This window comes from Alligator mississippiensis, chromosome 4 (genome assembly GCF_030867095.1).
Source record: "Alligator mississippiensis isolate rAllMis1 chromosome 4, rAllMis1, whole genome shotgun sequence".
Classification (NCBI taxonomy): Eukaryota; Metazoa; Chordata; order Crocodylia; family Alligatoridae; genus Alligator; species Alligator mississippiensis.
In genome coordinates this window covers 216,524,293-216,543,480 of record NC_081827.1, presented here as the reverse complement: position 1 = coordinate 216,543,480, position 19,188 = coordinate 216,524,293, and the positions used below count along the sequence as shown (strand labels likewise).

At 43.6% G+C, this 19,188-nt stretch overlaps 1 protein-coding gene across 2 annotated transcripts in view; it reads right to left on the bottom strand.

The window, feature by feature from the left end:
- Positions 1-19,188, bottom strand: part of LOC102572122 (sodium channel protein type 1 subunit alpha) — a 177,411-nt gene that overhangs the window by 84,689 nt on the left and 73,534 nt on the right. For both annotated transcript variants that reach the window (XM_019480413.2, XM_059727323.1), the window contains 5 exons: positions 7,025-7,088; positions 4,008-4,149; positions 3,615-3,821; positions 2,647-2,946; positions 1,517-1,897 (listed from right to left, as the gene is read on the bottom strand). In XM_019480413.2, the coding sequence (XP_019335958.1) occupies positions 1,517-1,897; positions 2,647-2,946; positions 3,615-3,821; positions 4,008-4,149; positions 7,025-7,088 (1,094 nt within the window). The remainder of the gene's footprint in view (positions 1-1,516; positions 1,898-2,646; positions 2,947-3,614; positions 3,822-4,007; positions 4,150-7,024; positions 7,089-19,188) is intronic.

The following is a 19,188-nucleotide window of genomic DNA, read 5'->3' as shown; positions in this document are numbered from 1 at the left end:
GCTTGTGGTAGGCTTGGGGGAATGGAAGGTTCTCTCCCCCACCCCCAGGCCCAGGGGCTATTTTTAGTTAACCAACCCCCTGCCCCACCCCAGATAAACAACCTCTCCCAAACAACCATCCTCCACATCCCTCCCACCCATTCCCCCAGTCCAATTTACTTTCTCAGGTCCTGGCACTGGTAAATGCCAGTAGAACCAGAACCCAGAGTGGCTTGCAGGATGGAGGGTTCGGTAAGCTCTGTAGGGAGGAGTCTAGCTGGCCCCTGGTGAGGGAGGTTGTCCATCTGGGAGTGGGTGGAGAGGCCAGGGGGGCTAAAAATAGCTTGTTGCCAAGGGTTTGGGTAGGGAAAGTGCATTCCTAGGGCTGCAACCAGAAAACTGTACAGAGGTTCAGGACAGATTGGTTTAAAAATGGCCAACCCAATCTAATTTAGACTACCTCAGAAATAGGGTTAACTGAGATTGGGGCAACCACTTTTAGACCTATGTAACTGTCCTGAATTTCTGTACAGTTTGCACTTGGATCCATCTAACTAGGTATTTAAGTATAAGGTCTGCACCTGGGCAAACTAAGTTAGATCAGGTGGCCATTTTTAACTCAGTCTAACCTCCCCAAACATCTATATGTACCATGTGGATCAGCAACTGAATGACAAATGAGTGAAACAAAATCATAATTTTATAACATATTATTGTAGAAAACATTTGCAACTTGCTCATGTATTCTTCTGCTAATACATTAGACTTAATGTCTTGTTTTTTTGTAAAATTATAAGCTCTTTATCCAGTCTTAAACAGCAACAAATAAAAAAAGTCTGACTTTTGTCATGCTTTCCCATGCCAGTATATTTCCAGATACTGTAAGTGGGCAATCTTAAAATAAGCTAAACAAATATTTTGTTAATAATATTTTTCTAGTTCCATATAAAAATACAATGACAACACATATGTGCACACAGGCATTTGTAGTTTGAATGTGTGTGCATAAATGTGATCTTTCAATTAAATGTTTATTTTATTTTCTAACTATAGGAATGCATCATAAAATGGAGAAATATAAAATTAGAAATGTGTGATAGTGCTGTATTTACACTGTTATAACATGGCAATAAGACTGATATGGCACAAAGCTAAAAACATTCTCTACATTCAATGAGGTGTCAAATTCACTGAATTTATATGGTACCATTATTATATACCCTTTTTAATTGTAAGATATCTTATCTGACAATCAAATACCTCAAGTGAGTTCCAGCATATTTTCATGGGTATATAATAGACAAGTATATTTTGTACATTAATTTGATGCTTTTACTTGCTAGTTCTAAGAATATTTGTGAGTAGATTCTTCAATGTTATGCTTATTTTTTTAGTATATTAAAGATATTACAAGATGCAGGAGCATTCACAGCTTGACCAACCAGGGATCATTCCCGAGGGATTCCATTCTGTAGAAAACACTGGCTGGTGCAGTAAGAAAAGGCCACCATGCCTGAACTATTTAAAACTTCCTTACATTGTCATCAGTAGCTGGTTTATCTATTATCACCTCTGGCAGAAGTTGTCCAACAGGCGATGTAGGAACAGATGGTCCACCAACCAGGGAAACCACCCCATTGCAATCGACTGTACTGTGCATCTTCCCATTCATTGGAAACACTGCCAGCATCCTGGATGACCTACTGGCCTGACTTATGTTACTGTTGCGTCGTTCACCAGGTCTACGTGGCACAAAAAGAGAATCTCTTCTGCTGTCATTGTCTTCAAAAGTGCTGTGTTCATCGTCAGCAAAGTCATTTTCTGATCCTATATCCTTTGCTCGGCCTCTGAAGCTGAAAAGACTTGTTCTACTATTACGCCTTGGAGAAAAAAGGGAGCCACGAATGCTCAATAAAGACTATAAGAAAATAATAGAACAGAATTATTAGTGGAAAACCTGAACAGGTGCTTCCATCAACAGCAGTCAGATTTTCATATGTATTCATTACACTGGATTTTTAAAATGAATCTAGAAGAATTTTATCAGAATATTAAATATTATTAAAAAAATTGCTTGTGCTGAACAACTCAACATTTTGTTGAAATCAATACTAATTCTTAGTATGGAACAACTGCAAGATAATAATTTGTTATAAGGTAAGACTAAAACAGACAGCCACAAAAAAATAGCATTTTACCCATTACACAAAACCTGGATCAGCAAAGAAAAAACAAAATCCATGGGGATCTGCATGGAAATCTTCTATAAAATTGAATAGGAATTAAGCTAACAGGATTCTACAGAAATTATTCTAAGAAATTTATAGAATTGAACAGCCAATATAATTTTATACTATTTTAAAGCAACCTATGGACTTATATCATGATACCATCAAATATTACAATTTGAATTAAAATATATTTAATAAAGTCTTTTGCCATGAATTCTATCTGGATATTTTCAAGGGGATGTCCATGACAGTTAGGAAATTTTCTCTTGAAGCACTGGAAGCTGTAATTAAGATAATCAAGTTTAAATAAAAGCTCAGTGCCTTAGTTTTTCAAACAATACAATCTCATCGGTGTGCCTGTGATATTGCAGCAGTTTTGTGATAGATCATGATGCTTCAAATATATATTTTCCTTGATAACAGAATTATACAATACCTGGTGGGGAGAAGAATATTTCTTTTCATATGTCAGTCTGTTCCCTTCAATAGAGAATCTGAAACCTTTCCTTCTGATGCTGTCTTCTGATTCAGATTTGTGAAATTCATCCTCATCTTTCTCCTCTCCTCCAGATTGCTCTTTCTGCTTCCTTTTCTTTCTTCTATTTCTCCTCTCTTTAGCGCTCTTTGAACTCAGCTTTGATGCTTCAGAAGAACTTTCTGAGAGTCCTCCTAGTCCGCCTTCTGCACTAGGTTCTCTTGACTCTGCTGATGCTGCTGCTGCTGCCGCTGCTGCCTGCTGTATTACCATAAATATTTCTATTGGCTAATGTGCTAAACTTTACCACTGCCAATTTAACTTCTAGAGAATATTCTAGTGCAGCCCCTGGCAGAAGCTTTTGAAGGAAGCTCTTAAGATTTTTTAGCTGGCTGTCCTCTCCTCAAATTATTTCCCCCTTTTCTGTACCCTTACTGTTTGTGATATCAATGGCAGAAACAAAATGGCAGATGCATTCTGTCTAAATGCTTGCACATTCCACCCCCCCTCCCCCACTCACCCCCAACCCTTTTCGTATTGTTTCTCTTTTTTGATTGTAAGGACACCAGGGCAGGCATTGTATATTGTTTTGTGTGAGTAGATCAGAATTTACACACAGTGGATGCCCCTGGGATAAAGACAATCAATAATAAATAACATTCACGTTCTTTTGATTTCTTTCTGGACCACATGTCCAAATTATTCATAGCAGAGTGTCCTGATTCCCAACAAGGAAAACATCTGTCCTATCTGTTCCTGAAGGCAAAGGAGCCCACACATTAATTAGAGAGAATATCTATAACTAGAGTTCTAAAATCTTTCTAAATTTATTGATGTCACCTATCTACAGAAAACTCATGTGAATACACTATCACTATAAGAAATGGGAAAAAAAAATCAATTGACAAATACTTAAAATCAAATTATACCTGAACTGCTTCTTGTTGCTTTTTCAGCTGCTCGAGCATCTGCTGAAATTCAGCCTCTTTCTGTTCTGCTTCTTCTTGGGTTGCTTGATTCTGTTCATCATAGGCCATGGCAACAACAGCCAGTATCAAGTTAATCAAATAGAAAGAGCCCAGGAAAATCACCAGAACAAAAAATATCATATATGTTTTGCCAGCAGCTCGTAGGGTCTGGAAGTAATAATAAACAGAGCTTTATTAATGTTACTATGTGAGCACAGTCTGCTTTCTACATCAGTAATATGATTCTATGAGATGTAATAGTCTAATTTATTTTAGACCATCTGTATAATTCAATAAGATAAAAATACTTTGCTTTGTTGATTCGGCTTTTTTTTTTTTACAAAATGTTCTTACCAGCTGATAAAGGTTTTCCCAGAAGTCTTGAGTCATCAGTCGAAACAGAGACAAAAATGCCCAGCTGAAGGTGTCAAAGCTTGTGTAGCCATAATTAGGATTCCTACCAGCTTTTACACACACATATCCTTCTGGACACTGACTACACAGAGAGAGGAATAGAATATTTTATAATTATTCCAGGATCAGTCCATGTCACCTACTGACAAAAGTTAAGGATTATGAAATAGTCACAGGTCAATCTAGGATAATGAAAAAGGGGTGTGGGGGAAGTGACTGGCACCTCCCCCCACCCCCTGACAGGCAGATCACACCACAAAAGCAGCTACTGGGGACTGTTTTTGTGTTCACAAAGTAGGTATGACTTCCTAGATCCTCACCCCCCCCCCCCTGCTCTGGGCACTTCTTTCAGTCCAGTGCTCAGCAGCACCTCCCTTCCTTTCATACTCCCTCATTCCCCTCTGCAGCAGGGAGTGCCAGAAGGGGCAACCTGCCCACTGCTGCCACTGTCACTAGCTAATTGGGGATGGGGGAAGTCCCAGGCCACTCATGCCTTGCTCCAGCCAGAAGCTGCTATGAGCAGCTGTATGGGGTGCTGGGCTAGGGACAGTGGTGGTGGTGGATGGGTCCCCCCTTCCAGCCCCTTCTACCTACTTGGTCCCCCCAGGTATCCAACATGGGCCTGGAGCAGGTGTTGGAAGTAGGGGACCAGCCACCAATGCCACCAGGCCCAGGTTCCCAAGAAGCCATCAGCCACAACTGGAGCTTTTAGGCCAGTGATGAAAAGCTGAGAGAGGGGACAGGGAGCAGGTACCCAGCTGCTGCTGCTGAGCCCAGTGCCCTATGCAGCCACCCTCTGGCAACTCCCAGCTGGTGAGCTACAGGTGAGCTATTATTTTTAAGAGCAGCTAAAAATGTATTATGTAAAAATATAATATATCAATGGGAAGTGGTAATCCTGCCTTGCATTTTGATATTAGCAGCATTTTAATATTTATTTTATCCTAACTTGCCACATTTAATCCAAATCACAAACTCAGATCTTTAATGATTAATACTGTCACCTCTCCATGTCCCTTTACTATGCTGATACTCATCAGTACTCAGCCCATATGTGGCAAAGGCATTTACCTTTCTAACCATTGCTTTTGTTATCATTTACACATATCCAAGATGACCCTTAATTTAAGATGACCCCCCCAATAATTAGATTTTATACATAGAAAATGTATAAATTTGTTATACTTTCCATGTATAGAATCTAATTATTACAGAGTCATCTTAAATTCATCCTCTATGTTGCTGCATCTGGGAAAGCAGTGATAGAGGCGGCAGGTGGGGGGAGAGACAGCAGAGGTGGTAGGGGGAAGCAGTGGGGCAGCAGGTGATAAGGGAGCAAGCAGTGGGGCAGGTGGTGGGGGAAGTAGTAGGGAGGGCAGGCACTGGAGGTGGTCCAGCAGCTGGATCCCTGCCCCTTGAGCCCTAAACCTTGTCTCCTGCCAAGTGTCCCCCCACCACTTACTCTCCTCTGCTACCTGCCCCTTTGTGCCCATCTCCCCACTGTCTCTGCCCCTCTGCTGCCTCAGGCTTCCCAGCCCCCTTTTCCTTCCAATCCCCCCCCCCACCATCAGCACCCTCTGCCTCCCCTGAGCCAGCATGTGCTCCACGCCCCAGGCTGAAGCAGAGATGGAGCCTGTGGTGCTGGAATGGGGTGAAGAGGCAAAGCCTGCATGGTGGTGGGGGGACAGAGATGGTGGGGGTGAGGCTGCAGTGGGGAAGAACTGGGAGGACAGGGGATGGGGAGGGGGGAATAGGCAGAAGCCGTGGTTCTGGTCCTGACCCCAGGTCAAGGCTGAAGCTAGAGCCACAGGGCTGCCTGCCTACCCACCACCTCATACTTGATTCTAAGACATATTAAATGGGGGGAAAAATTCATCTTGGAATAGAGTAATAAATGGTATATCTTAACCAGCCAGGAATTAAGTAAATACTAATATTTTTTAATTAGTGTTTAACAGAGACAACACTGTCTTGACCAGATGCCTAAATGTTACCAGGAACTCAAGTCCAAGTTCAAATATCTTGCATCAAATCCTAAAACATCTCTAAAGTGGAAAAGTGTGAAATGGCTGGTCACTCAAATTCTTTAATGCTATATATTATATTTACCTGAATCGAAGATGACCTAGAAATCAAGATACCTCCCACCCCCAAATAATTAGACACTATATGTGGAAAATATATACATTTCTTGTATGTTTCCATGTAGAGAACCTAATTGTTGGAAGGTCATCTTTAATTCATCCCCTCCACCACTGCAGGGTGGCAAGCACTGAACAGGGCAGGAGATGTGGGGAGGTCAAGCAACTTGCCCCCTGCTTATGGCTGTCTCCCTGCCACCTCTGCCCCATGAAGTCTCAGGGCCCCCTCCCCCCTTTGCCTCTACTTCCCCTTTCCCTCCAGTCTCTGCTTCCCCAACTTTCCCTTCCCACCTGGCCTCTGCTGCTCCCCACTTTCACCTCCTTACATTTGCTTTGTGCTGGCAGGCCTGAGGCATCCCTGTTCTAGCCTGGGGCACTGAGCAAAGCCCTAGCCCAGCCTCCATAGCAGCTGTGCCTCTGGCTGCAGTACCCTTTTACTGCAGTGTGGATGGAGCCTGACAGCACATAGCAAAGGTAAGAGGGGGAGGGAGAGCAGTAGAGGTCACATGAAGAAGGGGAAGGGGGTGGGGGAAGAGGCTACAGAGGGAAGATGGTGGGATGTCAAGGTGATAGGGTGGGGCAGGCAGTAGCTGTGGCTATGGCCCCAACCCTGGGTAGGGGATGGAGCTCAAGCCATAGTAGCCTTCTGCTTTCCCCCACCCCTGTCTCTCATATTTGATTCTAAGACAACAGGGTTTCCCTCCATGTTAAATGGGAGGAAATAACCTTGTCTTAGAACTGGGTATATTCAGTATTTGAAGATGATATAGCCTGTTTCCATGATGGACTATAAACCATAATGAAATATGTCCTTACCCAGCATCTGAGCTATTTCCACAAAGCAGCGCATCATTCTGCCCTTCCAGAAAGTAAAAATGTCCTGTTTAGAAAAATAAATGTAAAAACAATAAGATTTAGTAATTCTAAATTACTAAATATATCTTCCACCATTATACACCATACTCACTTAAACAAAGTTGAAGAGAAACAATCTTAAGCTTAGACAAGTTGCCCTACCGAGTCAACTTGAAAAGTTGAATAGAAAAATGTTATGGTGTCTGATAGTTTTTTGTTGTTGTTGATTGGCATGATTTTACCTTTCCAAAATCAGTGGGATGCTTTCCAGAAGTAAGAACAACTGCCTGAGCATTACATGGTTGTGTCCCAAAATTTCAAGATAATATATTTTAGTAAAATAATCTACAAGAGGTTTATAAAATAAATAATCTTAACATAAAAATGTTAGAATTATTTTCTGAATCCAACTTTAAGCAAGAATTTTTTTTTTTTTTTCTTTAGGAGAAACAATGGTAAAGAAATGACAATATGATTTGAACAGTGATATCCTTAATTCCTACTGTCAATATACCAACATGTACTATGAATTCTATAAAATGAGGTACAGCTGGATAAATTGTATGCTTTGCCTTTGGAATATGCCATGTGTTATAGAATTTTATTTTGTATTTACATACATTTCTAAATAGAACGTATCCTATTTTAAAAGATTTGAATGGCTTGATTTAATATGCCAAATTTTCTGACTAGCATTACCAAAACCTCCATTTTGCACCTAGAAATAATTGTTACTGCTGGCAAAAACTATGGGTTAGGAATTAATAGGACAAGCCCCATCCCAGGTTTCTTTGTACTGCAGTAAAATAAGCTGTGCTATAGTATATTCTTTCCCAGTAAATTACGAAAGAACTTGTTGTCCTTCTGAGCACATTAGGGGAATTGTGGGAAGGCATTGAAGGACTCCAACCACTCAAATGATTCAGCCTGAAACCTCACTGCAAAAAAGGCAAAGATAACAATTTGAGCAAAACCAGAACTTCTAAGCCCAAAAGGACGATTTTTGCTTTTCTCTGTTGTGAGAATCATGGTCCTCTTGGAACTCTCTGAGCTCATACTAACCAGTTTTCTGCTTTGAAGTGACAGGTTACTCTCATCTCCCCTGTTTTTTATGCAGGGCAAAATCTAGGGTGCTTTTGGTGTTCCCTTTATGGTTCGGATGTGTAAAGGATTAGATAGGATGATCTTTAGGAATCTTTGGTTTATTGGCTGCCAGCAAATTCAAAGACCTGGATACAGTGGATCAGAATGCCCCATCTCAGTCTTATAGTCCTATCCCACACTACATCAGTGCTAGCTACTCTGACTTAAAAGCACCATTACACTTAGACAAAAAGGTTTTTGTTTCTGGATAACAGAGGAACTAGGGACAACCCACAGGTAAGAGTCCATGATAATTCTGCAGCAAAAATACATAGTGTATAGTATGACTGATGTATACCAAAATGTAGTGCCCTCTGATAATACCAGAGAAAGCAAAACTAAGTGGGGAGCAGGGATCAGACCTTCAGTTCATAATAAGGTGCTACTGTACTGTATTAGACATTTGTTGTGAAGGATTATAATCCTAAATGGCTGATTTATTTCAATGTAGGTTTGAAGAGACACTTGTTAAAGTTGACCTTTTAAAGAATTATGTTCTGTAAAATGTTTTCTTAACATTAAAAAAAGCTACTGTCAGAAGGCTGTAACAAAATTACATTTTTGGCTCCAACACTGATTCATCCTAATCAAATTGAAAACACTACAGGTTTTTTGACCTAGAGACGACCACATTGCTCCCAGTATTATACTCTCCTCCCCTGTTCTATTTTTATTAGCTGGGAGGATACTCATATTGACACAAATCCCATTCAATCATAGTGGTAAGTATTCTGTTTTAAGAGACTCAGATGTATAGCTCTGAAAAAATCTGACTAAATTGGAGTTATATTGAAATGGATAAAACTGGACTGAGACCATTTTTCAACAAAGCCACTAAGGAGGCAATATTCACAAAAATTTTCTCTCTGTCCACTTTGTAAATATAATAGTTGCATGTATTTTATATTTTAAGGCAGTTTTATGTTCTTACAGATACCAAAAATTTACACTAGATATCTATATACATCCATCTTGGAACAGAGTTTAGAAATTATGTTTAAATTCTGTGTTTAAAATACAAAATTGATCAATGACAAGATATACATAAAATTAAACAATACTAAACCCATGTTTAAATACCATACAATCAAACTAATTCTAAAACAGTGTTCTTTTGTTGGAGTCTTTAAAAAAAGCCCTCATATTTTAACTGTTCAGACTTACTTCTGACCCAGTGTTGATGGGACTAAACAAATAACATAGAACAAAGGAATTGACAAAATGTGATATTTTCAAACCCTTTAATGTATCTTGGGAACACAATATTGAGTAAGGTTACTTATATGAAAGCTTTCAGATGTATTTATGTGACTCTCATTGAAATGTTTACATGAGAAAACATTAGTTAAGTTGTGTCCTGTTTTTCCAGCATGGACAAAGTGAGATTACTACAAGAGCCTTAATTTGTTATTGCTTCTAACTATTCAAAGTTGTGACTTTAATGTTACATTACATTATTTTTAAAATATTAAAATATCAAGTTATATATATATATTTCACATGCAAACAGACAGAAACTGAAAAATGGTGAAACAAGGTCAAAAGAATCCATTAATTTTGCATTTCCAGTTTTCTTATGTGGCAGATTGCCACCTCTGTCTCTCCCCAAAAAAACTCTGCTCTGTGACAGTTTGGTTAACATGCAGAGGGCAGACATCTCTTTAGGTAACCTGAGTTGGATACCTTCTTGAGGGAGGGGGGAAATCTGCTTCTTCTGCCTACGTGACTGGCATCATATACCTGGGTGAGGGGCTTGGACCAAGTAAATGAGGTTATAAGGGCTATATAAGTTAAGGACTGCACAGGAAGGGGTGGGGGCAGTAGCTATGATAAAAACTCTGAGAGAGAAGAGCTGGACCATCTGAAACGTGCTCTCTCTCTTGAAACCTATGATCAATGAACTGCCTGCCTCCAGAGGGAATCTCCACCTGCCATTGGATGATACTTGTGAGTAAGCAACCCGAGATCTAACTAGATATATAGCTTGCAGTAACTCAGATGCATGATCAAAGGCTACCCAGCCATGCCAGTTTGCTCTATGGAATTTCTCCGATATTGCTCTACCCTGTACTCTATTCCAAACCTACTTCTTGTAACCAATAAAGTTCTCCTTTGTACCTAGCTTGGGAGACTTATTGGGAGTGGGTCTAGATTATGCCTTGGGGTCCCCTTGGTTCGGCTGACTAAGGGAGACCACTACTTGTGCTTCAGACTGAGGGAAGCACCCCAAGATCTTGCAGGGGGTCGAGTACCCTCAAGGACTACTAGACCTGTTTTTCCTAGGGGGTACAGTGCCAGGATCAAGCCAGACCCTGGGTGGTGGTGGCACTACCCCCAGGCTAGCGAGTGTGCTCCAAGAAGGAGGTCAGCTAGACATGAGGCACCCCCAGGGAGGCACTCAGACCCTGGAAGTTAGTTGGGTGCAGTGAGGTGGGTGGCTCAGCGCAGGAGCACCCCCTACTGGCCCACCACACCTTACACCAAGGACATACTTTTCCAGAGCACAAAGCACTGTATAACCCTTCATATGTTCAAGGCACAGCTCCCATTCATTAAAGTTACAGCAGCTCTGAAAATCAGACCACAGTGTCTCAAGTTTATAGATTCATAGATTCATAGATGTTAGGGTTGGAAGGGACCTCAATAGATCATCAAGTCCGACCCCCTGCATAAGCAGGAAAGAGTGCTGGGTCTAGATGACCCCAGCTAGATACTCGTCTAACCTCCTCTTGAAGACCCCCAGGGTAGGGGAGAGCACCACCTCCCTTGGGAGCCCGTTCCAGACCTTGGCCACTCGAACTGTGAAGAAGTTCTTCCTTATGTCCAGTCTAAATCTGCTCTCTACTAGCTTGTGGCCATTGTTTCTTGTAACCCCCGGGGGCACCTTGGTGAATAAATCCTCACCAATTCCCTTCTGTGCCCCCGTGATGAACTTATAGGCAGCCACAAGGTCGCCTCTCAACCTTCTCTTGCGGAGGCTGAAAAGGTCCAGTTTCTCTAGTCTCTCCTCGTAGGGCTTGGTCTGCAGGCCCTTGACCATACGAGTTGCCCTTCGCTGTACCCTCTCCAGGTTATCCGCATCCTTCTTGAAGTGTGGCGCCCAGAATTGCACGCAGTACTCCAACTGCGGTCTGACCAACACCCTATAGAGGGGAAGTATCACCTCCCTCGACCTATTTGTCATGCATCTGCTGATGCACGATAAAGTGCCATTGGCTTTTCTGATGGCTTCGTCACACTGCCGGCTCATGTTCATCTTGGAGTCCACTAGGACTCCAAGATCCCTTTCCACCTCTGTGCCACCCAGCAGGTCATTCCCTAGGCTGTAGGTGTGCTGGACATTTTTCCTCCCTAGGTGCAGCACTTTGTATTTCTCCTTGTTGAACTGCATCTTGTTGTTTTCTGCCCACTTGTCCAACCTATCCAGGTCTGCCTGCAGCTGTTCCCTGCCCTCCGGCGTGTCCACTTCTCCCCATAGCTTTGTGTCATCTGCAAACTTGGACAGAGTACATTTCACTCCCACGTCCAAGTCGCTGATGAAGACATTAAAGAGTATCGGTCCAAGGACCGAACCCTGCGGGACCCCACTGCCCACACCCTTCCAGATCGAGACCGACCCATCTACCACGACTCTTTGGGTGCGACCCTCTAGCCAATTCGCCACCCACCGGACTGTGCAGTCATCCACATCACAGCCTCTTAACTTGTTCACCAGTATGGGGTGGGATACCGTATCGAAGGCCTTCCTGAAGTCTAAGTATACGACATCCACCCCTCCTCCTGTGTCCAGGCGTTTCGTAACCTGGTCATAGAAAGAGACTAGGTTGGTCAGGCACGATCTGCCCGCCACAAACCCATGCTGGTTTCCCCTCAGCATAATTTGTCCTGCCGGGCTCTCACAAATGTGAGCCTTGATAATTTTTTCAAATACTTTACCAAGGATGGACCATTTATAAAAAGTTTGGGTTCAGCAACTAGACTAACATCATATGCGGAATTTTGTGGTAGATGGATAGACCCCCAGTTCCTGAGAGTGGTAATCAATTGCCTGAATCATGAGACTATTTCTTCTTTCCTGTAATTCCAAGACTTCTCAAAACACCATCCAACTTTGAAATAAATGTGATGAGTCGAGGATGACCATATGAGACAATGCGAATCCAGGATACTGTCCTCCCATCCACCCCCTGGCCCACTGACCACTAAAGTCAGCAGCATGGATGCAGAGAGGCAGGGACAGGGCACTGTTGTGCAGCTCTGATATTGGTATTTAGGCAGCTAAAGAAGTTAATGGTCCATGAATGACCCATTGTTCTTTACTTCACAGGGGAATCACAAAACTGACTATACATTTGTCATTTGTTATTTGATTTGAATGAAAACAGCAGGCATAGTAGCCCCTGCTGAGGCCACAAAACCTGTCAAGTTTCAAGGATATATGTTTAGGGGTTTTGGGGAAACTGTACCCCTAATTCTTGAAAGCAAAACTCATGTCACTTGTAAGTGTGAAGGCACAGGGGGGTGAAAACAGCAGGCATGGTAGCCTTTTCTGAGGCCATGAAGCCTGCCAAGTTTCAAGGAGATAGGTTCAGGGATTTTTGGGAAACTACACCTCAAGCTGCTGGCAAGCAAAACTCATGATGTGTGACCAAGTGCCCAGATGGAAAATACGTAGGAGACACCAAGCAACGACTACCCACCAGAATGAGCACACACCAAAAATCTATCAAAGACAAAAACACCTGTCTCCAATCTCTCAGGACTGATCCTCAAAGGGAATTTATGAACCTCTTTTCACAGACGAGCCTATGAACTGCACTTCATCAACTTCCTAGGAACAAAAACTCATGGAATCGATATAGACATTGGAATTATGACATACTACAACCTACCGGACATCTGACTACCTAGGAATCTCTCCACTTTTATTCGCTACATCTGGCTTGAGGGTCTTCAAGAGGAGGTTAGATGAGCATCTAGCTGGGGTCATCTAGACCCAGCACTCTTTCCTGCTTATGCAGGGGGTCGGACTCGATCTATTGAGGTCCCTTCCGACCCTAACATCTATGAATCTATGAATCTTCCTTCCCCCGGCACCCCAGCCTGTCCCTGACCCCCTGATGTCTCCATTTCCATTTTCACTGTCTGCCTTTCTTGCCTGCAGTGCATGTCAGCCTCTGGCTTCTTTACTATTCCTGCCATCCAGGAACAATGTGCACACCAACTGCAGGTGCTTACTCAGCCTGACAAAAGGTTTTCCAATCCAAAAGCTGGCATCCCAGGCAGCTAAGCTGAGCTCACCTGGAGCCTCACAACTCCACTGCAACCAGCAAGCCTCAGGCCTGTCAAAGATGTGATGGGTCTGGGCTTTCCCCAGCCAGGACTGTGTGCATGCGTGTGTTGGCTAGAGTTTATGGCACCTCCTACCCACCTTTCACAAGGGAGATCCGCAGTCTTGGCATTTCCTGGGGCTGGCATACTGCCGGCAGTCCCACCAGGCCTCCTGACCCTGGCAGAATGTAGTTTTAGTGGTCATGTTCAGGACCTGGGGCCTCCTCTTTCCCCATAGCTCCAGCCTATACCTCCAAGTTTGTCCTGGAGGGGTGGATGTGTTTAAATCAGCAGGTCCAGATGCTCTCCACCCCAGAGTGTTGAGGAAGCTAGGAGGGGTTATTGCTGGGCCCTTGGCACAGCTTTACGAGTGCTCATGGTGCTCGGGCCAGGTGCCAGATGATTGAAAGATAGCCAATGTGGTCCCCAACTTTAAAAAAGGGAGGCGGGAGGACCCAGGCAACTATAGGCTTGTCAGTCTTACCTCAATCCTGAGGAAACTCTTTGAGAAGATCATCAAGGAGCACATCTGTGATGGGCCGACATCCGGGATGATGCTCAAGGGCAACCAGCATGGTTTCATTAAGGGCAGGTCATGTCAGACCAACCTGATTGCCTTTTATGATCAGGTCACAAAAGCATTGGATGCAGGTGTTGCCGTGGATGTAGTCTTTCTGGACTTCAGCAAGGCCTTTCACACTGTCGATCACCCCATTCTCATTAAAAAACTGTGCGACTGTGGCATTGATGCCTACACGGTCAGATGGACTGTGAATTGGCTGAAGGGTCGTATTCAGAGGGTGGTGGTGGATGGGTCATATTCGACCTGGGGGGAAGTGGGCAGTGGAGTCCCCCAGGGCTCGGTCCTTGGGCCCTCACTATTCAATTTCTTTATCAACGATTTGGACAACGGGGTGAAAAGCAACCTGTTTAAATTTGCTGATGATACCAAAATTTGGGGTGAGGTGGGCACGCTAGTAGGGAGGGAAAGACTGCAGCAAGACCTGGATAGGTTGCAGGGGTGGGCTAACAAAAACAGGATGGGTTTCAATACTGACAAGTGCAGGGTGCTGCACTTGGGCAGTAGTAACCAGCAGCACACTTATAAGATGGGAAACTCCCTTGTTGAGAGCACGGAGGCAGAAAGGGATTTTGGAGTCATCATTGACTCCAAGATGAACATGGGCCGAAAATGCAAGGTCATGGTCAGCAGGGCTAACCGGACCTTATCGTGCATCCACAGGTGCATCTCAAGTAGGTCCAAGGAGGTGATCCTCCCCCTCCACATGACACTGGTCAGGCCACAGCTGGAGTACTGTGTCCAGTTCTGGGCACCCCACTTCAAGAGGGATGTGGACAACATTGAGATGGTTCAGAGGAGGGCCACCCGCATGATCCGGGGACAGCAGGGCAGACCCTACAATGACAGGCTATGGGACTTGATCCTGTTCAGCCTTCACAAGAGAAGGCTGAGGGGGGACCTGGTGACCATCTATAAACTCACCAGGGGGGACCAGAAGGGTTTGGGGGAGACCTTGTTTCCCCTAGCGCCCCCCGGGATAACAAGGAATAACGACCACAAGTTGTTGGAGAGTAGGTTTAGATTAGAGATCCATAAGAACTACTTCACAGTTAGGGAGGCTAGGATCTGGAACCAACTTCCAAGGGAAGTGGTGCTGGCTCCTACCCTGGGGGTCTTTAAGAAGCGGCTTGATGCCTACCTGACTGGGGTCATTTGAGCCCAGTTTTCCTCCTGCCCAGGCAGGGGGTCGGACTTGAGGATCTACAAGGTCCCTTCCAATCCTACTTCTATGATTCTATGATATACTTTGCTTCCATGCACAGTGAATGGAATGCACACTGTGAGAGAAAGCACAGCTTTGTTTTTTGGGGGAAAAGAATAAAAATGGACTAACAAAAACAAAAAGAGGATTTTGGGGGAGGAATAAATTGAAAGGAATGAATGAATATAATAATAAAATAAAAAGGTATAGAAATCAAAAGGTATTGATGAATCCCACTTGCTAGGAACAGGCTAGCAAGTAGGAAATGATAACATTTGTTGTCTGACACTGCTGAGCTACTGGAAGACACAGCTCAGTAATTGATCCCAAAGGCAGACAGCAGTTTAGTTCAAACAATGCTGCTTTTTATGCTGTTTTTCCATCCCTCCCCCAGAATACTGGGATTGGGAGGGACCTCAGGGAAGGATCACAGTCACTGGCCAGCTACACAGTCATTATCAGAGCAGTCCTTGCTCCCTCTTTCCCCTCCCTCTCCTTTCTGTTTCTGTGCAAGCAAGCCCAGCTTCATTTTCAAAACTTTAGAAATGTTTTGAGTGCCCTCATTTCACTTTAAGGCTGTTTTGAAGCCTTTTGTTTTGTTTTGTTTTGTTTTGATTTCACTGTTTTGAGCTCAAAAGGAGTTGAAACAGTGTTGAAATGAAACAGCTGGTGAAATTTTGAGCAGCCCTAGATTTAACAATCTTCTTGTCTTTTTAATGGTCATTCCACTAATCAAGCTAACCTATTTTGGGGCAATTTTGGTGTCTGCTAGGGTTCCTATTTCACAGCTCGTGCTGCTCTTCCTCCCCACTATGTGCCCCAGATGCTCATTTTAATCTTCACCAGCCAGTCACAATCGGCCTCCAAAATCTGGGACTATCCCAGTCAAACCAGGATATATAGTTACCCTATTTAGAGCATGTCTACATTGCCTATGTGGTCACACTGGAAGCACTACCAAGAACCATGCTTAGTCCCTCCTGCTCATCCCCAAAATGTATCAATGTAGTTATCTTAAGGTAGCCTTGAGGGTGCATCAAGAAGCAGGACAGAGGGCCCATGAGCAGCCTTGAAAGTATGATGATGATGACTCATACTGAGTGAGAGCAACTGGTCCAAGTGTGCTTCTCCATGGTTTTGCCAGGCTTGCTGCAGGGGGAGGGAGGAAAGGGACTATATTTATTTCCACAGGTAAATATCTTTCACTACACAACCCCGATTCATTCTAAGAACATGTCCACTCAAAAAAGAAAGATTGCTTACTAGTGCAGGTAGTGGAAGTCTTCTAATGTGTTGGTTTTTGGTCTTTTATTGTGTGCATTTCCCTGTTAATTACCTTATGAATGCACACATTGGCAGATTTAGAATTTTTAAAATGGGGGTGCAGAAGTAGTGACCAGCACTGCAGAGGTGGCTTCACCCCCTCTCCTAGCCTTCTACCCCCCCACACTGAACCAGGGCATGCAGACCATGCTGCAAAATTGTTTCAAGTCTCTGAATTAGGTAAGAGTCTACCCCTTCTCTCCCCACTTCAGCACCCTCTTTCTTCCCTTCTGTGCTCAGTGGCACCTTGGCACCTCACCACCTCTCTCCTATTTTCTCCCTCCCCCTTCATTCACACCTCTGGGTACAGAAAGGATACCTAACTTCTGTCCCAGCCACTCCTGCTCTGCTCCAGCTAGGGCTGTGGGGAGCTGCTGCATAAGGAACAAGGCTTAACCAAGGACAGTGGCAGCTGGTGGGTTCATCCTCCCTGCTCCTGCTCCTACTTCTGGGCTGGCAGAGAACACTCAGGGGGATTGAGCAGGGAGAAACCTGCCTGCTACCACAGCTGATGTCCCTGGCTGAGCCTGGCTCCCCACACAGTCCACCTGGAATGGAACAGGAACAGCTCTGGAGCTTCCCCTGCCCCTGTGTAGCGGGGGACAGTGGAAGTAGTGAATAGGTTCTCCCTTCCCAGAGGTATAAGAGAGAGGGGGAGGAGGGGAATGGGAGGGAAAAGGATAGAATGCCCAGAAGCAGGAATTTTTACTTCTTTTGAGGACTTAAACAAAGTCCCTGAATGCTGCTCCTGCTTCATGAACCCAAAGAAGGGTGCAATTGCACCATCACATCCCCTTTAGATCCGCCCCTCAATGTACATGTGCCTCTACACAGGTAAATGTTGTCAACAGTGCCTGTTTGGTCTGTGTATTTCACTGGACCAGTAAGTAATCTTACTTTCTTCTTTCAATAACTGCCCCTGTATGTATCCCATAGTGTGAGACTCACAAGCAATATGCTAAATAACTGGGTGATGCTCAGAACCTTGATAAAAGTTCCCCTGTCCTTTCATCAAGGGGATAGCCATATCAAATGACCTATGAGAGAGAGATGCCTGTACTTAATGAGAGTGTCAGGAAAAGTTAGGAAAGCAGTGTCAGGAAATGAAGCCCAGGTGTTCACAAAAGAACAGCAGGAAAATTCTTAGATTTAGCAGCAATACATTGTCCAATATATCTACTAATACAGTGCAGAGGAGAAATGTGATGCTGACCACACCAGTGTTGGTCTCTTTTCAATTTAAAAATCAATGTCTTTCTTAGAGATCCCTGTTTGCTGCCAGAAAAGAGAGATTAAACTTGTTATTATCAAGACCTTTTCATATCTTTATGAGTGTGGTAAAGCATTGGAACAGGCTACCTAGAGAAATTGTGGAATCTCCATCCTTGGAAGTTTTCAAGAGCAGATTGGACAGACACTTGGCTAAGATGGTTCAGGCTAGACACCTTTTACTTATTACTTAACCAGTTCGCCTAAGGTGCCGCCATGGCCTACTTTCTGCCTGACTTCAGAAGAACATGGCCAGTCTTCTCTGTGCACATGAAAGGCATCACATTCAGCCAAATGAAATGGACTCCAATTGACCTACACAAGAACCTTGCTCAGGTATCTTCTTTTTGACCTGATACAAGCAGATGAACATCATATCTAAGGGCATTTATATATGTGCTCTGGGAGTGGGGGGGAAGGGGAGGGAGAAGGGGTTGGGACACTTTAATTAGTGTGGCTTCAAGAGCTGTTCTAGTTAAAGCACTCACAGCATCTCATGTATCAGTGTCCCCGCATCATTAAAATGGTAGCAGGGGTGTTTTATCTAAAGCTCATTGAATAAGTTTTAAAGTGCCCCTACTGCCATTTTGAAGTGTGGGGATGTTGATATATGAGATACAGGAGGCCTATGGAGCAAGGTAATGGCCATGCTCAAGCAGACTTGATTAATCAAGCCTGCTCCAACACACTGGAATTACAGCACATCGGAGAAGCCTCCCTGCTAGTGTATAGGCACCCCAAGTGACTTCAAGTGACCAAACCATTTTGTTCTTTATATCACACAGCCTATTTTGAAAAGCTGTGCCTCACTCTCTCTGATAAACTGAAGAACCATCTCATCAGGGTTCTATACAGCAAGCAGGAACAAATCAGCACCAGATTCACAGAACTCATAAAAAGCTTAAGGAACCACCTGAATGAAATGGTTACCAAGAGATCTCCATATCTAGCCATGAATCCTACCCCGGACACCTCAAATCCTTAAAAATAAAGGAAGCAAAACTTACCAACCCCACAACCCACACCAATATCATCAACCAATCCAGCCACATTCTCTGCCCTTTAAAGTATTATCCCATCATCTTCCCTTCTGCCCCAGTACACAACTCCATTCAGTGAAGTTACCGTATTTAGCTGAATTCAAGATGACTTCAAATGTAAGATGATTTCCCAGTAATTAGATTCTATACATGGAAGATGTGTAATTCTAAAAGTGTTATAATATAGAATATAATATAGTATAGTGTAGAATGCAATTAGTGAAACTAATTAGTC